Source organism: Oncorhynchus mykiss, chromosome 8 (assembly GCF_057628025.1).
Source record: "Oncorhynchus mykiss isolate SJ-2025 chromosome 8, ASM5762802v1, whole genome shotgun sequence".
In the NCBI taxonomy this organism is placed as follows: Eukaryota; Metazoa; Chordata; class Actinopteri; order Salmoniformes; family Salmonidae; genus Oncorhynchus; species Oncorhynchus mykiss.
Window position 1 is genome coordinate 18,453,661 of NC_143029.1, and position 23,284 is coordinate 18,476,944.

Genomic DNA, 23,284 nt, shown 5'->3' on the forward strand with positions numbered 1-23,284 from the left:
AATTCTATACACCAATAGTCTCTATCTATAGTTCAGATCACGTTCAATTCACACTGTAATCCAGCAAAGTGTATCAACATTGAATTGACAATATATTACATCCGGTAATACATATGGCAAACACAAATAAATAATTAAGTTAAAATGTCACTTCAAGGTGACAACCAACATATCGCTCGATGAAACTTTGCTGCCGTGGATGATTATGCATCCAATTTAAGTGATGGAACAAAGTGGCCATTATTCCAATCCATCTGGTCAAGTGTTGATGAGGTGCCTGATAAATGTGAGTGGCTGAGTGGCACCAGGCAGGCACCATCCTGAAGTGCACTGGCCTGAGGGGTCTGGCACCTTGACACTGACCCTGAATCCGACTGGAACCAGAGAGATAGGAGGGCTCAACACACAACCCCAGCCTGGAAGTTGTGGTCTGTGATGTGTGGTATATCCTTGTGGATCATCAGGAGGTCAGGCAGCAAGGCCTGTCAGGCAGACATTTGGCCTCGCAGACAGAGTGTTGGCTGCAGGATCACAGTGCACAGAGGGATCTGGAAACTGCCTTTGGCTAGAGAGGTTAACATGAAGCCTTTAATGAAGAGCTCTCTCTGCCCTCGCAAGGCCCGGCACGCCAGGCACACCTCTATGGGTCCAGCCGTGTTAGTTAGAGTGCTCTGCTTTGCTCTCTCATCAGCCAGCCAGCTGAGGTGTGCAATATTTATGACAGGAAACTTGCTTGGACACCAGAGGGCAGGGTGTCTAAAAGCCCAGCACAGCTGCTGATGGTCCATTTGGCACACCCTAACGGAGTCTGTAAGGTGTGCTGACTTCACTTATTCACAATCTAATAGAATATATATATATATAAATGCTGAAGGAACTTTTTATATGCTCCAAAAATGCCAGCATATGGCCTGGTGTTCATTTTATTTCCCCTGACATCAGACAACTCCACTTGACTGATATTATTTCAGAAATATATAATTTTGAGAAATAATAACAGGTGTGTCTATCTATATCATAAACCAAACTGGAATGGTGAAGTAAAGTTGGTAAGATTAAATGTGTTTATCGTGTAGCATTGATAACATATTCTAGAGGACACAATTGAATACTGAATGCAAATCTGCTAATCTGAATGTGTGCATTTGAATGCCTTAAAGTTGCTTGCTGTAACAGAATTTAGTGACCTATCAAGTGGTTGTAGTTATTAGGTAAAACTTTTACACTCAGTTTCACATCAACACCTGTTGTTAGTCAAAATACCACAGAGAGGAATATAGTGAATTAAGAAAAGTATTCACCCCTTTAACTATTTGCACATTTTGTTGTGTTCACCCTGAATTGAATGTCAACATGGAATTATGTTTTAGACATTTTTACAAATTAATTCAAAATAAAAGTTGAAATGTCTTGAATCAATAGGAATTCAACCCCTTTGTTATGGCAAGCCTAAATAAGTTCAGGAGTAAAAATGTGCTTAACAAGTCACATAATAAGTTGCATGGACTCTGTGTGCAATAATAGTGTTTAGCATGATTTTTGAATAACTACCTCATCTCTGTACCCCAAACGTACAATTATGTGTAAGGTCCCTCAGTCGAGCAGTGAATTTCAAACACAGAATCAACAAAGAAGGGAACCTATTGGTAAAAAAACAGATAATGAATATCCCTTTGAGCATGGTGAAGTTATTAATTACACTTTGGATGGTGTATCAATACACCCAGTCACTACAAAGATACAGACGTCCTTCCTAACGCAGTTGCCGGAGAGGAAGGAAACCACTCAGTGATTTCACCATTAGGACAATGGTGACTTTAAAACAGTTACAGTTTAATGACTGTGATAGGAGAACACTGAGGATGGATCAACAACATTGTAATTACTCTCTAATGCTAACCTAAATGACAGAGTAAAAAGAAGGAAGCCTGTACAGAATAAAAATATTCCAAAACATGGACCTTGTTTGCAATAAGGCATAAAGGTAAAAGTGCAAAAAAAAAGAAATGTACTTGTTTTAGGTCACGTACACATGGTTAGCAGATGTTATTGTGAGTGTAGTGAAATGCTTATAAATGCTTACGTTATGTCCTGAAAACAAAGCGTTATGTGATGGCAAATCCATCACAATACATTGCTGAGTACCACTCTTCATATGTTCAAGCAAAGGTGGTTGCTGAATCATGTTATGGCTATGCTTGTCATCTGTGTTTTAGAGAATAAAAATAAACCGAATAGAGTTAACCACAGGCAAAATCCCAGAGGAAAACCTGGTTGACAATGACCTAAAACACAAGGCCAAATATACACTGGAGTTGCTTACCAAGATGGCATTGAATGTTCCTGAGTGGCCTAGTTACAATTTTTACTTAAATCGTTGTGAAAATATATGGCAAGACTTGAAAATGGCTATCTATGTCACGCACCTTAGAGATCCTTTTTATGTCTCTATTTTGGTTTGGTCAGGGCGTGAGTTGGGGTGGGAATTCTATGTTGGCCAGCTGTGGTTCTCAATCAGAGGCAGCTTTGGTAGCCTTTTCCCACCTGTGTTTTGTGGGTAGTTGTTTTCTGTTTTTGTGTCTGCACCTTTCAGAACTGTTTCGGTTTCGTTCGTTCTCTTTGTTGTTTTTGTTGTTCAGTTCTATTTAATAAATCATGAACACTTACCATGCTGCGCTTTGGTCCACTTCTTCATGCAACAATGACTATTACAGAACTACCCACCACCAAAGAACCAAGCAGCGTGGCCAGGAGAGGCAGCCCCAATATTTTGTTAGGGGGGAGCACACGGGATGGTCGGCGGAGCCGAGGATGGAACCAGAGCCAGTCAGGGTGAAATTGGAGCGAAGGAGGCAAAGCAGAGACAGTGAAGGAGTTGATGGGGAGATTGGAGGAGAGAGTAATGAGAGAGTTGCTGTGTTGGTGCATGAGGCACGACATCCGCCCGACGGAACATGTCCTTGATTTGATGTCACCTGAGTTAGCTCTCCATACTCGTCCTGAGGTGCGTGCTAGCCGTCTGGTGAAGACTGTGCCAGCCCCACGCACCAGGCCTCCTGTGCGCCTCCCCAGCCCTGCACGTCTTGTGCCAGCTTGGCGCTACAGATCTCCAGTACGCATTCTTAGCCCGGTGCGCTACATTCCAGCTCCCCGCATCTGCCAGACTAGGGTGAGGATCCATCCAGGACGGATGGTGCCAGCCCTGCTCTCCAGACCTCCAGTGCTTCTCCTCGGGCCAGGATATCCCACGCCGGCTCTAGGCACGGTTTCCCCAGTTCGCCAGGAGATCCCAGTGCGGCCTGTTCCAGCTCCCCGCACGTGCCAGGCTAGTGTGGGCATTCATCCTGGAAGAGTGGTGTCAAGGCTACGCACCAGATCTTCAGTGCTCCCCCACAGCCCGGTCTATCCTGTGCCTCCTCCATGGACCAGGCCTCCAGTAGGTCTCCCCAGCCTGATGAGTCCTGTGCCTGGGTCCTGTCCGGATCTGCCAGAGTCACCCTCCTGTCCGGGTCTGCCAGAGTCGCCCTCCTGTCCGGATCTGCAAGAGTCGCCCCCCTGTCCGGATCTGCAAGAGTCGCCCCCTATCCGGATCTGCCAGAGTCGCCCCCCTGTCCGGATCTGCCAGAGTCGCCCCCCTGTCCGGATCTGCCAGAGTCGCCCCCCTGTCCGGATCTGCCTTTTCCCGCCTGTGTTTTGTGGGTAGTTGTTTTCTGTTTTTGTGTCTGCACCAGACACGTTCGTTCTCTTTGTTGTTTTTGTTATTCAGTGTTCAGTTCTCTTAATAAATCATGAACACTTTCCACGCTGCGCTTTGGTCCACTTCTTCATGCAACGATGACCGTTACAATCTAGCAATGATCAACAACCGACTTGGCAGAGCTTGAATTATTTTTTCTAAGAAGAATGTGCAAATATTGTACAATCCAGGTGTGCAAATATCTTAGAGACTTACCCATGAAGACTCAGACCTGTAATCACTGCCAAAGGTGATTCTAACATGTTAAAACTCAGAGGTGATTCTAACATTCTAACACTCAGGGTTGTGAATAATTATTTAAATTAGATATTTTTAAAAACATATACTGCACTTTGTCATTATGGGGTATTTTTTGTAGGTGGGTGAATTAAAAAAAATCTTTAAACCATTTTGAATTCAGGCAGTAACACACCAAAATGTGGATTTTTGTCAAGGGGTATGAATACTTTCTGAAGACACTGTATGTAAGTTCATTTCTAACCTAAGCTTTAAAGAGGAATTTGATCAAAGGCCATTCTCCTGTTACTAAAAAATACATAAAATAAATTGGGTAGTCCTATGGTTTTTTCCAAGTTTTTTTTATTTAGAATACACTAATTCAAGGGTTGTTTTACTATTGTTTGAGATTACTGGATACTACCCAGAGCCCAAATACACTTTACATCTCATTGGTCCAACAGAGCTGCTGCTACATCAATATCAACAAGTGACAGAAGGTACTGTATGTGATGCGACAAGATGTTCTTGCTGTTACCAAGCTTGCTCTTACCGAGTCCTCCCAAAGGCACAACAAGGAACAAACAGAATCAGAGCTGATCCCATATGTACGGCCAGAACTGGGGGACAACAAGACAACCAGTTGTGAACAACTAGGACAACAGCCCACTCCTCCTCTGCCTGTACTCTGAGCTCTCAGACACCGCTGAAATGATAAGCTTGAGATTCACTCACCCAGATTCTGAGGCAGCCTAAACAAGATGGTGTTTCTCGCCTGTGGCAGAAACGACTCTTGGGGTTCAGAAAATATGATAAAATTAGGTTAGTTGGGGCTGGAGAACGCACAATTAATGAATACCTATGGAATAAGATGAGGGAGAATCCTCCTGGAAGTGCCATATGTTAATGGCTTCAGGGAGACTAAACAAGGTACCACGCAAGATTTCTTAAAAATGTCTATTGGATCAACTCATGGGATCGTGTCAGTGGGGGTAGTGTTGTGTGCCTACAGGAAAATGATCCAGATGTGAAGAGAGTGGATCACTGAGTTGGGAGGATGACTGTCTGTCTCCACCTGTTTACTGTAGACTGATTATGAAACAGACCAGACATGACAGAGCAGTCGGATAACTTCCCCGATGACACGGGTTTCTCCTTTATGTCCTGATGGGGATTCTGCATGCACAGTTAAAGCCACTTAAAGCAGCTCCATTTGGTTTACATGTACACCTGACTTTAATGTCAGGAAAGGAAGAACACAGAGAGGTGGAGTTCATCTGTGTTACCCAGCTCGAATGGATGTCTATGGACGCCCTTTATAGGGAGAGAAAGAGAGGCTTCCCTTCCATGAAGGAATGACAGACAGTTTAGCTCTTTGCATTTTCCAGGCATGTCATGAATATGACATTTGAATACTTGTCTGTACTCCAGTAGAGTGGCTTTGACCTCCGCTGACATTGTGCTCCCTCCACTTTGGAGAGTGTATGTGGAAGGTCATCCGTCTGTCCATCTCTCAACGAGACGCATGCCACTTCCTCCTGGAATGCCGAGCTGGCTGCCGCTCTTCATCATGAGTACTGGCAGGAGCAATGTGTGTCAGCAACATTTCCCAGCCATCTAGGAATTCTCCAGGCCCCCGGATGGGAGATGCCTTGCCCCCCCCCAGAGCCTCCTAGTAGAAGGGCATCTCTGTCAGAGCTCCTCCATCTCCTCTGTCTCCTCCATCCTCCCAGGTCTTATGTCTGTCCCCAACCTTAGAGGGTCCCACACCTGCCCTCCCAGCAGATGAACAGACAGATAGGCCGCGTCTGTGTGACAGACCCACAGCGGATTCTGCCGCTATGCTAATGGAGTCACGGCTATCAGGCGACGATGGTGACATCCTCTCATGCAGCTCGACTCACTCAGGGGACGGCCAGATGATCTTTATCACTTCTACTAACTGCCTTCATTTTTCACACTACAGCTTCATCGGTTATTGGATTCCTGGGTCGGATCACCACTACAAGTTAGAGCAGAGCAGGGCCTTCACCAGGCTATATGGGAAATTGAGTGCAGTGCTTTAAGCCATATAGAATGATGTACTGTAGTGAGTCATAACTAGGGTTGCGGGAACGTTCAATAAATTCCATGGTTTTACTGAAGTACCGGTTGGAGTATTACCGGAATCAGGAGGGAATAAGTAGGACATCTGGAATCCTCCAACCAGGAATTCTGGAAAACCAGGGAATTTATTGATAGTTCTCAGAATGTTGTAACTCCAGTCATAGCTAGAGGTGTGCTATTATCAACTGAGAGACCTTCATTGATGTATTTTTATTGTTGTGTGTTGTTTGAATGGCGCCAGTGAACTTAAACTTCTGAAAGAGTAGATTGAGAGTCCTACAGCCACACCTAGTCTAACTGCTCTAACTTTCACATGGTGGTGTTAATGCAGGGAGGAAAAGAGTGATCCTGCTAATAATTTGACCTCAATAACTTTTCTCTCAATAATTTATTTCCCCTCTAAGCATCGATTAAAGCCATTTAGGAGGATCATTACCATTCTGACCTGATGATGGAGCGTTATAAAAATATACTTGACAGACAGTTGGAGATTCAGTGGATGAATCAACGTAATAAAAGTGCAAGACATCCATCATCTCTCCAATTACCTTTCAGACCTAATAAGAACAAGTCACAGAAAAGGTCAAGGTTGCTTTGGCGTGCGTGTGTCTGTCGGCCACAAATGGCCCAGGAAGTCCAACAGTTTTTTGCCAAATGCTTGGGTTCATTGTGCTTGTCCTTTAGTGACGGGGCAATTCAAGCACTCAAAGGGAATGCCAAAACGCTACTCTGTCACAGACAAGTGGCTCGGAACACTCCTAAATCATCTCCTAAATAGCCCTACCTGTGACAGACTCTGCAATCAGAGAGGAAAAACATTTGACAAATTACCTAGGGCCAATTTAATAATGTACACAGGATTGCTTCTTGGCAAGCAATATTTGTGTCCTGTGATAAACATAAATGTCACACACAACATTGTGCTAAAATAACCCTAAGCCTTTCCTTTCCTTCTCGAGACGTAGTTACTCACTATGGCACATTCAACATCTCACGTAGCTTGTTATATTATGTCAACTATAACGTTAAAGAGGTATCAGCAGTTGAAACAATAATGTTTTATTCCCCACCACTGTTTTAGTAAAAAACTAAGAAATGTGGCAGGAGGGAGCAATGTAACCACTCTCACATTCAAAAACAGAGCTATGGATACAAGGACTGACCATCCACGATATCAAGATGATATTTTTGATCATGTTTTGAGGCTATATAGGGTTTGATTACATTTACTTTGTTAGCAAACATTGGAGTAAAACAAGCTTATATTTTGGGTTCTGATGGGGTACAACAGTTGAACTAAGCTCATGAGGCATTTTATAAGTTAAATTATTGGGTACATATAATGTATGTGAAGTCCATAAATGTAGGTTGCAACTGCAGATGTCCCCTTTAAGTGCTCCAGATAAGACCATAAATGGTTCATGCTATCCATTTCCTGTTTATGGAAAGTGGTACCTGTGTGTTCAGTATTACTGTCCTGTCACTGCCCATAGCAGGAGCAGGCCTCTCTCATCATGACAGGTCTGTGGGGGGAGCTGGGCATTTCTTCTCCTTGTTTCTTCATGGAATCCCTATGGAAAGGTAGGGAGATGGACTGAGGGGAAGTGAGTATCATCCCCCCCCCCCCCCCCCTGCTGTCTCCAGGTCTTGTGGGGACAACTACTTAAGACATCAAACAAATGTCCCTCCTTTTCTAATTACATTCTGTAGCATCTCTGGACCCCCATAGGAAGTAAATCACCTGCCCCATCCAAGCAGCTCATCGTCACTCCAGCCCTCCTCCCCTCAAACGAACAACTGCATGGAACCATCATCAAATGGATCAACAGTAGTATTGCATCTGTACAAATGGAATGGATAGGGATTCCTCGTCCTTTGAAAAAATGCAAATATTTGTCAACTTATAATTGTCTGTAACTAAAGAGGAAACTTAACTTATTTTTTTTTTAGCCAAAGCCTTCTTTCACTACAATTATTAACTGTTTCTTCATGCTAGGTTTCAGAATAAGTTCAAACGCCATAAATTAGCTTTTGACTTACTTACATTTCCACCCTTTTAAACAGAGAAAAGTTTTTCTTGCAGGATAAACATGATTTTCTAATTCTAAAGACCATGTTCGTGTACGTCAGCCTGACACTGATAAGCTCTCAGACAAGCATTCCACCCAAACAAATCATGATAGTGAATCTTCAGGCCGAGCAGTCATTACTTAGCCAACAAGTCCTACTATTACATTAAAAAGATAAAGTACTGTACTGTAGCCTATAAGAAAAGACATGTTAGTACAGAATTCACTCCATGTTTAAGAACATACTTAGTCCTCTTTGTCCCAGGTGGAAACATAAGACAGACACAACATTTTAGAATTTAAACATAGCCTACGTTATCCTCCCAAACGCTTAGCATGTGTCTAAATGAAGCTGAGGCAAGCTCAAATTGATCATAAGGCCCCAGTACACAACACACACTAACACGTACTATATCTGTCTGATGAACTGGCACACAGTGGGTAAAAATCTTGAGCTAGTAATTAGCTTCAGTCTGCTGTACATTACCCCAGGATCTGGAGCAGAGACGATGGATCAGCAGACAGGACAGTCAGCTAGGTTACAGAGACAGTCACAGCAGGCAATGAGGATGGGGAGAGAGATAAAGACATTATGTTAAGAAGATGCTGAAAGCCATCCTGTCAATGTCCTCAGTATTTGCAACGCAACGTCTTTTATCTTTTGCTGAGATGAATGAAATAGAAGGCTTAGCAAAGATGACAATCACTTAGTTCTGTTTCTATTTCCATTGCTGTCTTGAAAACAAATGTGTATCACAAATGATACTGGAACTATTGGGCTGAAGGAGATGATTATAAAGGGGCTGTTGAATTAGCCATCATAAATGCAACTTAGAGAGCTGTTTTACAGAATCCCTCAAATCTCCATTCAGTGTCCTGCCCTCTGGTCAGTGTTAATAACATTTATTTTGGAAGTGGATTCTAAATGTATTGTGAGGCCTTGATGCCATGAAATATGGTCGCTACAATAAAATGTCAAATCTATTTGGGAAGTGCAGGATGGACGATATAATAGTCTTTAGGACGAAGATGAATGTCCCTTTGAAGTGTTCATAAAGAATGCGAGGAGGAAAAGAGAGAGAGAGATGGGGGGGTGCATTTGGAATATGATTAAATTATGCCTTGGATTTACCTCCTGAGTGCATTCTCATGTTCGACACCTTGAATTACACCCCTCCGGTCATTACCAAAGCTACTCAAGGAAATCTATTCATTTGCTTTTTTAATATTGATTTGTTGTGGCTGCCCCTCTTCAGGCATTTCTCCCACCGGGGAATAAGGTTACTGATCTCTAGAACCAGAGGTATCCAGGTTCTGGAATGGTCTGTAAATCTTTATGATCCCTATGGTTACTGGGTCTCAAAAACAGAGGACACTCTCTCTAAGGTGGACCGTGCAGCAATACACATCACACACTCATCACACAGCAATATAATACCTCCACATCAACATATCATAAAACGAGGAGGCTATTTTGTGTTTTACCATGCTTCAATGTTCAGTGGATGCTAGGGTAGGCTACAGGGAGCCATTTCACACTCCCAGAAATGAGGCTGTATATGGAGCAGCCTGGCCATCTACTTCTTCTGTTCTACTCACTCTTTCTCTCTCTCCCTTGCTCTCTCTCTCTTTCTCTCTCTCTCTCCCTCCCTCTATCTCTCTCCCTCTCTCTTTCTGTCTCTCTTTCTCTCTCTCTCCCTCGCTCTCTCTCTCCCTCTCTCTCTCTCTCTCTCTCTCTCTCAATTAAATTCAATTCAAGGGGCTTTATTGGCATGGGAAACATGTGTTAACATTGCCAAAGCAGGTGAGGTAGATAATATACAAAAGTGAAATAAACAACAAAAATGAACAGTAAACATTACACATACAGAAGTTTCAAAACAATTAAGACATTACAAATGTCATATTATATATACAGTGTTTTACAACCATAAAGGGCAATGGGCAATGGGCTCTATGACTGATTCAAGTATTTTTAGCCAGATCCTAATTGGTATGTTGAAATTTATGTTCCTTTTGATGGCATAGAATGCCCTTCTTGCCTTGTCTCTCAGATCATTCACAGCTTTGTGGAAGTTACCTGTGGCGCTGATGTTTAGGCCAAGGTATGTTTAGTTTTTTGTGTGCTCTAGGGCAACAGTGTCTAGATGGAATTTGTATTTGTGATCCTGGCGACTGGACCTTTTTTGGAACACCATTATTTTGGTCTTACTGAGATTTACTGTCAGGGCCCAGGTCTGACAGAATCTGTGCAGAAGATCTAGGTGCTGCTGTAGGCCCTCCTTGGTTGGTGACAGAAGCACCAGATCATCAGCAAACAGTAGACATTTGACTTCGGATTCTAGTAGGGTGAGGCCGGGTGCTGCAGACTTTTCTAGTGCCTGCGCCAATTTGTTGATATATATGTTGAAGAGGGTGGGGCTTAAGCTGCATCCCTGTCTCACCCCACGACCCTGTGTGAAGAAATGTGTGTTTTTTGCTATAGGTGTACCTACCATAGGAGTCCCCTCAATGCCTACCATTGACTATGTACATACCCAGCGTGCTACAGAGCTGCAGGAGTTGTGACCCGTTTTTGTTGGTTATGTTGTCATAATTGTGCCTAGCGGGGCATATGTGGGAGGTAATGCTGTCACCTGCAAGCAGGTGTTTGTCCCCCTGTGTGCTGAGGGTGTCAGGTTCTTGTCCGGTTCTGGCATTTAGGTCACCACAGACTAGTACATGTCCCTGGGCCTGGAAATGATTGATTTCCCCCTCCAGGATGGAGAAGCTGTCTTCATTAAAGTATGGGGATTTCTTGTGGGGGGATATAGGTAGCACACAGGAGGACATTCTTCTCTGTTAAGATAATTTCCTTTTGAAATTCTAGCCAAATGTAAAATTTTCCTGTTTTGATTAATTTAATGAGTGAGTTAGGTCTGCTCTATACCAAATTAGCATACCCCCTTTGTAATAGTCAGCAAAAAGTGTCTCTTGATTTTCCATGAGGAGCTTCATTTTGTAATCTTTTCTTGCCTTATCATTCTTTACATACACAGGGTATTGTATTTTAATTACTTCTGAACAGCAGGAGGCAGCTTCTAAGGCCTCTCCATTTGGTTGGGGTAGACTGTTTGACTCTCCTGCCATTGTTGGGCTAATGGGCTTTGACACCTCTCACTTGACACGTCAGTGCTAGTTGAAGCTGTATCAAGCTTGGCAGAATTATGTTAGTATTCAGTTCTTATAAAGTAATGTCATGTATTTTTCTTCTTGGCTTTTGGAAATAGAATATAGTTTCAGACTAAACATTACTCACTCAGTTCCAGGTGTTTTCAGTTTTCTGTTGCTTTCCAGAGAATTTGCTGTACAGAATAATAATCCTTGGTAGTTGTATTCCTTCCAGGTGATTCCGTAATTCAATCCAAAATCAGGTTGTAGGTTTTGAGATTTGATTTGAAAATAAGGTTATGTTGTAGAGGGTAGCATCCTGTATGTGTTCCTGACAAAAAATCCAAATTGTTCTAACTCTAAATCAGGAGCTCATCTGATCGTGACCTCTCTACTACAGCAGGTTCTCTCTCTCTCTCTCTCTCTCTCTCTCTCTCTCTCTCTCTCTCTCTCTCTATCTATCCCTCTTTCTGTCTCTTAGTCAGCATATCTTTTTCTCTCTCTCTCTCCCTCTCTCTTTCTGTCTCTTTCTCTCTCTTTCCCTCTTTCTGTCTCTCTCTCTTTCTCTCTCCCTCTCACATTCCCTACTTTTAAAATGTATTCCTGCTCTAATGTCTTTCCATAATGATCGTGGCAGAGCACAGAGCATCTCTCTGGGGGTCTGTCTGCATGTGGAATGGCAGCATTCTCTACTTTACCGTGGACCGCTAAACACATGATGGAACATCCGCTTGATTTATCCACCTGTTATTGGAGGTCTTTTAACCATTTGTTCTCACAGCTGAAGCAAAATGGTGTTCCTCTGTGATCTGCCGTGTTGCAATGGGGGTCATCCATGAGTGGTGCAAGTCTTAAGTGACAATTTGGGAATTGGTCGACACATGACAGATGTCACTGCCATCAGAATATCACCACGTTAGTTTGACCTTTTTATTTGAACAGATGTCACGTGCTGTAATGTTCTTCATCTAAACATATGATAGCCTCAGACCTCCATACCTCAGTGTCTCCTTCTGGAGATATGGTCCTTCCGAACTTCAGTATGAGAGTATCGAGACAATCCGACCAGCACCCCAATCCTCTTCCTGTCGAGCTAAGTGCAGTCTCACTGCTTGGTCATTGCCTTTTTGCAAATGTGACAGTATTCAACAGAGGAGAATGGAGGCCTTAGCAGGCCTAGAGCACTGCAATTATTGAATGCCATTTTGTATGGAATCAGGCTGTTAGATGCTGGCACACAGTAAGGTTGTCTGAGAAGGTGGTGAGGCGCATCGATAGAAGAACAACAAAGAAAAACCAATATGGGGCCTTTGAGTCCGACCATATGGCCGGTAACAGCCTATAGCAGGAAATTGAAAGTAGGAGATACGGACAATGTTTTAACCAGCTTAATACTACCTCTTTGAGATTCAATTTTTTTTTTCAAAAGACATCAGGTGAGAGTATCAACGTTGTCTATGTATTACGACTAGGCCTTATCATTGTAATGCATTATGGAAAATACAAAAGTAGTCTATGTATATATTGAAGAATAATGAGTTAAGAAAATTGTACCATGTCATAAAAACACTCAAGGCTGAATTACAGAATACTTAGCACCTCTAGAGCAAAATAATATACACTGAAAAATTCTAAACGCAACATGTAAAGTGTTGGTCCCATATTTCATGTGCTGAAATAAAATTCTCCATACGAAAAAAGCTTATTTCTCTCAAATGTTGTGCACAAATTTGTTCACATCCCTGTTAGTGACCATTTCTCCTTTACCAAGATAATCCATTCACCAGACAGGTGTGACATATGAAGAAGCTGATTAAACAGCATGATTATTACACATGTGCACTTTGTGCTAGGGACAATAAAAGGCCACTCTAAAATGTGCAGTTTTGTCACACAACACAACACCACAGATGTCTCACGTTTTGAGGGAGCATGCTGACTGCGGGAATGTCCAACAGAGCTGTTTCCAGATAATTAAATGTTTATTTTACTACCAACGTCGTTTTGGAGAATTTGGATATACATCCACCTGGCCTCCCAACGGCAGACCAGGTGTAACCCAACCAATTACTGCAATTTACCTCAACAAATGGTGATACTCATCATTAAGTTTCCTCTCTCCATTTTGGCTATGATAATTATACTATTACAGTGCATTCGGAAAGTATTACAGCCTTATTCTAAAATGGATTAAATAAAAACGTCTTCATCCTGCTACATACAATACCCCATGACGACAAAGTGAAAACAGGTTTTTATAAATGTTTGCTAATTAAAAATTAAAAATAGAAATAGGTTATTTACGTTAGTATTCAGACCCTTTGCTACGAGACTCGAAATTGAGCTCAGGTGGATCTTGTTTCCATTGATCATTCTTGAGATGTTTCAACAACTTGATGGGAGTCCACCTGTGGTAAATTCAGTTAGTTAGACATGATTTTGAAAGGCACACACCTGTCTATATATAAGGTTCCACAGTTAACAGTACATGTTAGAGCAGAAACCAAGCCATGAAGTCGAAGGAATTGTCCGTAGAGCTCCGAGACAGGATCGTGTCGAAGCACAGATATGGGAAAGGTTATGAAAAAATGAATGCTGCACAGTGGCCTCCATCATTCTCGTATTCTTATCGGCAGACTCAGTAGCCTCGGTTTTTCTAATGACTGCCTTGCCTGGTTCACCAACTACTTTGCAGACAGAGTTCAGTGTGTCAAATCGGAGGGCATGTTGTCCGGTCCTCTGGCAGTCTCTATGGGGGTGCCACAGGGTTCAATTCTCGGGCCGACTCTTTTCTCTGCACCTGTATATATCAATGATGTTGCTCTTGCTGCGGGCGATTCCCTGATCCACCTCTACTCAGACGACACCATTCTGTATACTTCTGGCCCTTCCTTGGACACTGTGCTATCTAACCTCCAAACGAGCTTCAGTGCCATGCAACACTCCTTCCGTGGCCTCCAACTGCTCTTAAACGCTAGTAAAACCAAATGCATGCTTTTCAACCGTTCGCTGCCTGCACCCGCACGCCCGACTAGCATCACCACCCTGGATGGTTCCAACCTAGAATATGTGGACATCTTTAAGTACCTAGGTGTCTGGCTAGACTGTAAACTCTCCTTCCAGACTCATATCAAACATCTCCAATCCAAAATCAAATCTAGAATCGGCTTTCTATTTTGCAACAAAGCCTCCTTCACTTACGCCGCCAGACTTACCCTAGTAAAACTGACTATCCTACCGATCCTCGACTTCGGCGATGTCATCTACAAAATAGCTTCCAATACTCTACTCAGCAAACTGGGTGCAGTTTATCACAGTGCCATCCGTTTTGTTACTAAAGCACCTTATACCACCCACCACTGCGACCTGTATGCTCTAGTCGGCTGGCCCTCACTACATATTCGTCGCCAGACCCACTGGCTCCAGGTCATCTACAAGTCCATGCTAGGTAAAGCTCCGCCTTATCTCAGGTCACTGGTCACGATGGCAACACCCACCCGTAGCACGTGCTCCAGCAGGTGTATTTCACTGATCATCCCTAAAGCCAACACCTCATTTGGCCGCCTTTCCTTACAGTTCTCTGCTGCCTGTGACTGGAACGAATTGCAAAAATCGTTGGAGACTTTTATCTCCCTCACCAACTTTAAACATCTGCTATCTGAGCAGCTAACCGATCGCTGCAGCTGTACATAGTCCATCGGTATATAGCCCACCCAATTTATCTACCTCATCCCCGTACTGTTTCTATTTATTTACTTTTCTGCTCTTTTGCACACCAGTATCTCTACCTGCACATGACCGTCTGATAGTTTATCACTCCAGTGTTAATCTGCTAAATTGTAATTATTCTCCTACCTCCTCATGCCTTTTGCATACAATGTATATAGACTCTTTTTTTTCCTTTTTTTTTCCTACTGTGTTATTGACTTGTTTATTGTTTACTCCGTGTGTAACTCTGTGTTGTTGTCTGTTCACACTGCTATGCTTTACCTTGGCCAGGTCGCAATTGTAAATGAGAACTTGTTCTCAACTAGCCTACCTGGTTAAATAAAGGTGAAATAAAAAATTAAATAAAAAAAGTGGAAGAAGTTTGGAACCACAAAGACTCTTCCTAGAGCTGGCCGCTTGGCCAAACTGAGCAATCGGGGAGAAGGTCCTTGGTCAGGGATGTGACCAAGAACCCGATGGTCACTCTGGTAGAGTGCCAAAGTTCCTCTGAGGAGATGGGAGAACCTTCCAGAAGGACAACCATCTCTGCAGCACTCCACCAATCAGACCTATATAGTAGACTGGCCAGTTGGAAGCCACTCCTCGGTAAAAGGCACATGACAGCCGGCTTGGAGTTTGCCAAAAGGTACCTAAAGGACTCTCGGACCATGAGAAACAAGATTCTCTGGTCTGATGAAACCAATATTAAACTCTTGGCCTGAATGACAAGCGTCACGTCTGGAGGAAACCTTCCCTATGGTGAAGCATGGTGGTGGCAGCATCATGCTGTGGGGATGTTTTTCAGCGGAAGGGACTGGGAGACTAGTCAGGGTCGAGGGAAAGATGAACGGAGCAAAGTACAGAGATCCTTGATGAAACCTACTCTAGCGCGCTCAGGACCTCAGAATGGGGCGAAGGGTCACCTTCCAACATGACAAAAACCCTCAGCACACAGCCAAGACAACGCAGAGTGGCTTTGGGACAAGTCTCTGAATGTCCTTGATTGGCCCAGCCAGAGCTTAGACTTGAGCCCGATCGAAAATCTCTAGAGAGACGTGAAAATAGCTGTGCAGCGACTCATCCGACCTGAGCTTGAGAGGATCTGCAGAGAAGAATGGGAGAAACTCCCCAAATACAGGTGTGCCAGACTTGTAGCGTCATAACCAAAAAGACTCAAGACTGTAATCGCTGCCAAAGGTGCTTCAACAAAATACTTATGTAAATTTGATATTTCCGGGGGGTTTTAAGTACATTTGCAAAAATGTCTGAATTATGGGGTATAGTGTGTAGATTGACGAGGGGGGTAAAACGATGTAATCAATTTTAGAATAAGGCTATAATGTAACAAAATGTGGAAAAAGTAAAGGGGTCTGAATACTTTCCAAATGCACTGTACTGTATATAAATTATGTCACATCAATATTTGGGGAGGCTGAATAACCCTGTAAACCAATAACATTTTATAGGTTATATATTTTCTTGACACTTTGTATTAAAGTATTGTACGTTTTGCTGTTGATTTCAATGATACTTGTCAGTATTATAGCAGAATAAAAGCGTTCACTTCAAAGGACAATGAGTGTCTGTCTACAGTATTGTAAAAATAAGTTTGGGCACATTTCTGAGACCGAGAGCCCAAATATTGGGCAGATGTAGGGCCATTATCCTGCTGGTTCAGGCAGATGAGACCTAATTCACCCTGAGTATGATGTTGTGCTGCGGATGTCCTGCGGTGATGTGCCCCCTTGCTTTTGATGATAATGGTGTGTTGGGCCCTTATTGGCCTGTCAGCCATTACATATGTGCTGCTCCTCTCCTGTAGATCACCCTCAGGCTGCAGCAGCTCCCTGCTTCTCTGCTTGCATCTCTGCATGCCTTGCACTACCCATCTCCCTGCCTGCTTGCCTTTCTGCCGACCTCTACCTTTCTGCCTATCTCTCTGCCTGCCTCTGCCTGTCTCTCTGCCTGCCTCTCTGCCTGTCTCTGTGCCTGCCCCTCTGCCTGTCTCTGTGCCTGCCTCTGTCTCTCTGCCTTTCTCTCTGCCTGCCTGCCTGCCCGCCGCTCCTCCTCCCCTTCCTCCAGCACTGCAGCCGGAGCCAAGTACCAAGTGCAGCCCCCCTGGTCAGCTAGTGGCACCATAAGCCCACAATGCCCTGGGCCGGAGATGGATGCTTATTTAGAACTGTCACGCCGGGACGCCGGGAAGCTTTGCAATAGCAAAGCATTTGCTAATCAAAATCCCATCACTAGTTTCCCTTTGATTTCCCCAAAGTCTGTGTCTCTCTCAGACTGGTGTTTTTCAGTGGCCATGACTGATGGGGTGTGGCAGGAGTCGGCTGGCGGCAGGTGATGAATTAGGGGGATATGTGAGAGGAGAGCTGGTCGGTCGGTTGTGAGCTGTAATTTTATTAACTGCAGCCTCGTGATGCATCGTCCTCCCTGACTCGTCCTCCCTGACTCGTCCCCCCCCCCAAAAAAATTATGTCTGCTGCGTAAACAAAGCTTTGGAAAAACACAGGGCATGGATGATGGGGTTGTTAACGTCCTGCTGAACAATCCCCCTTCCCTAAAGAGCATACAACACTAATGCGATATATTTCCTTGAGTTCAACCTTGATACCCAGGGAGTTGATGGGCCACAGTTGTATTGAGAAGGTTTGGGTGCATACACGCCATACAGGTCGTGCTCTAGGGTGGTTTTGTCATAGGTATCACAGCCTGATCTGTTTCACCTGTCCTTATGCTTGTCTCCACCCCCTCCAGGTGTCGCCCATCTTCCTCATTATCCCCTGTATATTTATACCTGTGTTTTCTGTCTGTCTGTGCCAGTTTGTCTTGTTTGTTCAAGCCAACCATAGTTTTGTGTCTCAGAGCCTAATTTTTCAAGTTTCTCTTTTCTCGTCCTCCTGGTTTTGACTATTACCTGTCCTGACTCCGAGCCCGCCTGCCTGACCACTCTACTTGACCCTGAGCCTGCATGCCGACCTGTACCTTTGCCCCCGTCTGGATTTCTAACCTCTGCCTGAGCCTGCCTGCCTCCCGGTACCGTTGCCCCTCCTCTGGTTTACTGACCCCTGCCTGCCTTGTCTATTGCCTGCCCCTGTTGGAATATTAAACTATTGTTTATTTGATGTGGTCTGCATCTGGGTCTTACCTTCACACCTGATAGTAAGCATCCTTGACTCTCTCTGGATTTGATTCTCCCTCTCCCATACACTCTTAGAAAAAATGGTTTTTAGGGCTATTCCCATAGGTGAACCCTTCTTGCTTCCATGCAGAACCCTCTGTGGAAAAGGTTTTACATGGAACCAAAAATAGTTCTACCCAGAAGCAAAAAGTATTCTTCAAAGGGTTCTCCTATGGGGATGGCCAAAAAACTCATTTAGGTTCTAGATAGGAAAAAGAAAGGTGGCAAGAGTGTAAGGTCATTGTCCATACATCTAAGTTGTCACTCGATGCAGAGATGTCCATTCTTCCCTCTCTTCTCAGACCATAATGCATTATTCCATCATCTCAGCGATCCGCTTGGGTTGCCAAGAATATTACCATCATAAGTATTCCATAAACAATTAAAGCTGATGCATCGACTCTGGGAAGCTCTGGGTTTGGAGAACCAATGGATTTTACAAAACACCTTTTTTCATATATTTAAATGTGAGTTTGTTCTCCGTTTGTACAAAGATCTGTCTTTGACAGGTACTGCTGTCTTCAGCACCTACACACTGTTCTACTGCTGTCATCAGCACCTACACAATGTTCTACTGCTGTCATCAACACCTACACACTGTTCTACTGCTGTCATCAGCACCTACACAATGTTCTACTGATGTCATCAGCACCTACACACTGTTCTGATGTCATCAGCACCTACATACTGTTCTACTGCTGTCATCAGCACCTACATACTGTTCTACTGCTGTCATAAGCACCTACACACTGTTCTACTGATATCATCAGCACCTACACACTGTTCTACTGCTGTCATCAGCACCTACACACTGTTCTACTGATGTCATCAGCACCTACACACTGTTCTACTGCAGTCATCAGCACCTACACACTGTTCTACTGATGTCATCAGCACCTACATACTGTTCTGATGTCATCAGCACCTACATACTGTTCTACTGTTGTCATCAGCACCTACATACTGTTCTACTGCTGTCATCAGCACCTACACACTGTTCTACTGATGTCATCAGCACCTACACACTGTTCTACTGATGTCATCAGCACCTACACACTGTTCTACTGCTGTCATCAGCACCTACACACTGTTCTACTGCTGTCATCAGCACCTACACACTGTTCTACTGCTGTCATCAGCACCTACACACTGTTCTACTGCTGTCATCAGCACCTACACACTGTTCTACTGCTGTCATCAGCACCTACATACTGTTCTATTGCTGTCATCTGCACCTACACACTGTTCTGATTTCATCAGCACCTACACACTGTTCTACTGCTGTCATCTGCACCTACATACTGTTCTACTGCTGTCATCTGCACCTACACACTGTTCTACTGCTGTCATCAGCACCTACACACTGTTCTGCTGTCATCAGCACCTACACCCTGTTCTACTGATGTCATCAGCACCTACACACTGTTCTACTGCTGTCATCAGCACCTACACACTGTTCTACTGCTGTCATCAGCACCTACACACTGTTCTACTGCTGTCATCAGCACCTACACACTGTTCTACTGCTGTCCTCAGCACCTACATACTGTTCTACTGATGTCATCAGCACCTACACCCTGTTCTACTGATGTCTTCAGCACCTACACCCTGTTCTTCTGATGTCATCAGCACCTACACACTGTTCTTCTGATGTCATCAGCACCTACATACTGTTCTACTGATGTCATCAGCACCTACACACTGTTCTACTGATGTCATCAGCACCTACATACTGTTCTGATGTCATCAGCACCTACATACTGTTCTACTGCTGTCATCAGCACCTACACCCTGTTCTACTGATGTCTTCAGCACCTACACCCTGTTCTTCTGATGTCATCAGCACCTACACACTGTTCTTCTGATGTCATCAGCACCTACATACTGTTCTACTGATGTCATCAGCACCTACATACTGTTCTATTGCTGTCATCTGCACCTACACACTGTTCTACTGCTGTCATCTGCACCTACACACTGTTCTGATTTCATCAGCACCTACATACTGTTCTACTGCTGTCATCAGCACCTACACACTGTTCTACTGCTGTCATCATAACCTACACACTGTTCTGATGTCATCAGCACCTACACACTGTTCTTCTGATTTCATCAGCACCTACACACTGTTCTACTGATGTCATCAGCACCTACACACTGTTCTACTGATGTCATCGGCACCTACACACTGTTCTACTGCTGTCATCAGCACCTACACACTGTTCTACTGCTGTCATCAGCACCTACACACTGTTCTACTGCTGTCATCAGCACCTACACACTGTTCTACTGATGTCATCAGCACCTACACACTGTTCTACTGCTGTCATCAGCACCTACACACTGTTCTACTGCTGTCATCAGCACCTACACCCTGTTCTACTGATGTCATCAGCACCTACACACTGTTCTACTGATGTCATCAGCACCTACACCCTGTTCTACTGATGTCATCAGCACCTACACCCTGTTCTACTGATGTCATCAGCACCTACACACTGTTCTACTGATGTCATCAGCACCTACATACTGTTCTACTGCTGTCATCAGCACCTACACACTGTTTTACTGCTGTCATCAGCACCTACACACTGTTCTACTGCTGTCATCAGCACCTACACACTGTTCTGCTGTCATCAGCACCTACACCCTGTTCTACTGATGTCATCAGCACCTACACACTGTTCTACTGCTGTCATCAGCACCTACACACTGTTCTACTGCTGTCATCAGCACCTACACACTGTTCTGCTGTCATCAGCACCTACACACTGTTCTGCTGTCATCAGCACCTACACACTGTTCTACTGCTGTCATCAGCACCTACACACTGTTCTACTGCTGTCATCAGCACCTACACACTGTTCTACTGCTGTCATCAGCACCTACACACTGTTCTGCTGTCATCAGCACCTACACACTGTTCTACTGCTGTCATCAGCACCTACACACTGTTCTACTGCTGTCATCAGCACCTACACACTGTTCTACTGCTGTCATCAGCACCTACACACTGTTCTACTGCTGTCATCAGCACCTACACCCTGTTCTACTGCTGTCATCAGCACCTACACCCTGTTCTACTGCTGTCATCAGCACCTACACACTGTTCTACTGCTGCTATGCAGAGCTTTTGATGAAAACTATTATTATTTAATCTCCGGAGGGCTGGTTTCACTAAAATGAATAAAATCATCACGTCACAGTCTGCTCAGCAACGTTAATATCAATCAATTATTATCCTAAGATCACTGGATGATTAGTCTAGCTCCATTAGACGTATAACTTATTCAAATATAGTATATAATACAGTCTACAAACAGTTTTTCATCATCAGTTGTGCTGATCAGCCCTGTAATCAGACCACTCATCATTATGGCTCCTCTTGGCATAAAGAGGAGCCAGACAGTTTTTTATATACTGTATATATTGAAAGAGAGAATATCTCTTGAAATTGCCATCAGAGAGCTTTGGCATGACCTGTTTATGCCAAAAGGAGCCTTAATGATGAGTGGGTCTGATTACAGGGCTGATCAGCACAACTGACGATGAATAACTGTTTGACTGTATTCCTGAGAAAATGCCTGTCACTGTTGATCAACATGTACAGTGCCGTTCATTTCCCAAACCTCATCCAAATTAATGACAGTCATGAATAATGCATTAGTAGGCCCAATGTAAGCCTCTTAGCGTACTGATTTGAGTGAGTAAATATTTAGTGTGTCCATATAGTGTTTCCAATGGCTCTAATACTCAATACGTTGTTTTAGTGCCTCTTCAGTCAAGTTTACTCATCAGCACAGAAATATCACTATAGTGAGACATTTTGCATGTCCATTATGTTTTTGTTGTGGGAAATTGACTGTAGGTCTGGAATCAAGCAGCTATCTGCATTCAGTCCAGCTATCTTGAGGCCACTGTACTATACTGTACTATGATGATCCCACAACTGCATGTTGTTAATCAGTGAATCAGGTAATCAGTATATTGACAAAAAGTTGTATTTGTTTTTTATGATATAATGTGTTTTCTGGTATAACACACTCCTTTTCAGCTGGGCCAGAAACGTTAGTATGCTCACGGTCAGCAGGAACTTGTAAATGTTTCCCTTTGGGACCAGTGAATTACTGTGATTTTATCTCTCTAGCGGTGGGGTTAGAGGAGTCATGAGGCTATCATGCATGTCACACACTCCTGCCTTTAATCAAGGAGGGGACACACTCTCCCACTTTGTCCCCTCATTACTTACTCTAGATCAACCTGCCAATCGTCCGCTGTCCTCCTGTCCACTGCAGTGCTGACTACACTAACAAATGGGTGTCTGAGGATCTGCCTGCAGGACCCAGACCCACACTGTGATTAGAGGGGTGTGTGTGCCCAGTCCGTAGACTAAATCAGTACTTCAGGTTGAATTTAAAATCATGTGTCGATGATACCACAGATTACTTTCAGGAGATGAGTAACTTTGCATCTTTCTTTTACTGGTGGAATAAGTTTGTGTGTATGTAGCTATGTACTATGCACATACATTAGTCTGAATGTTGCTTTTTTTACCATCAATGAGCGCGAAGCTGTCTGCCTCGAAAAAACTCAACATGCAAATAGGGGGAGCCAGATGACTTCATGAATCTCTCTACTTCTGTACAGAAATAAGATACTGCTGATCCCTCCCTTTTCAACAGGATGAAGATACAACGTGAAGCATCATCTGTTCAGCTTTCTCAGCTTTGTAGTGTCCGCAAATATATTAATCACGTTCTATATGACCCCAAATTAATTAAATAAAGGAGGGAGAATTAGTAAGTAAATGGTAGTAGCTGAAGGAAGAATGGTGAAACAGACGCTGGCAATACGTTACAGATACTGTATCAAAAGCTAAGTTACACACACAATCATTTAGCTGTAATGGTATTCAGGTGTTGCTTTCCGCGCCTCATTTATTTACTAAATAAAATGTGTGTAGAGCCTTGCAGTATTTGAATTGTATATCGCAGCCTCTGACGACTACCCTGTGAGTGACCACTGACTTGATGGATTCCTCTCATGGTAGGCAATAGCCTTCTTAACAAGACACCAGTAGTCCCTGGAATA

General features: G+C 43.7%; 1 protein-coding gene across 1 annotated transcript; it reads left to right on the top strand.

The window, feature by feature from the left end:
• Positions 1-144: 144 nt before the first annotated feature.
• Positions 145-22,552, top strand: LOC149981438 (uncharacterized). Its single transcript, XM_090183035.1, has 3 exons — positions 145-157; positions 2,850-3,610; positions 22,448-22,552. Exons 1-3 carry the CDS (start codon positions 145-147, stop codon positions 22,550-22,552), a joined length of 879 nt encoding a protein of 292 aa, XP_090039161.1.
• Positions 22,553-23,284: the final 732 nt, after the last annotated feature.

Coding starts and splice junctions, on each gene's coding strand:
- LOC149981438 (XM_090183035.1), top strand. Junction 3,611..22,447: donor TCTGCCAGAGTCGCCCCCCT/GTCCGGATCTGC, acceptor TACTTACTCTAG/ATCAACCTGCCAATCGTCCG.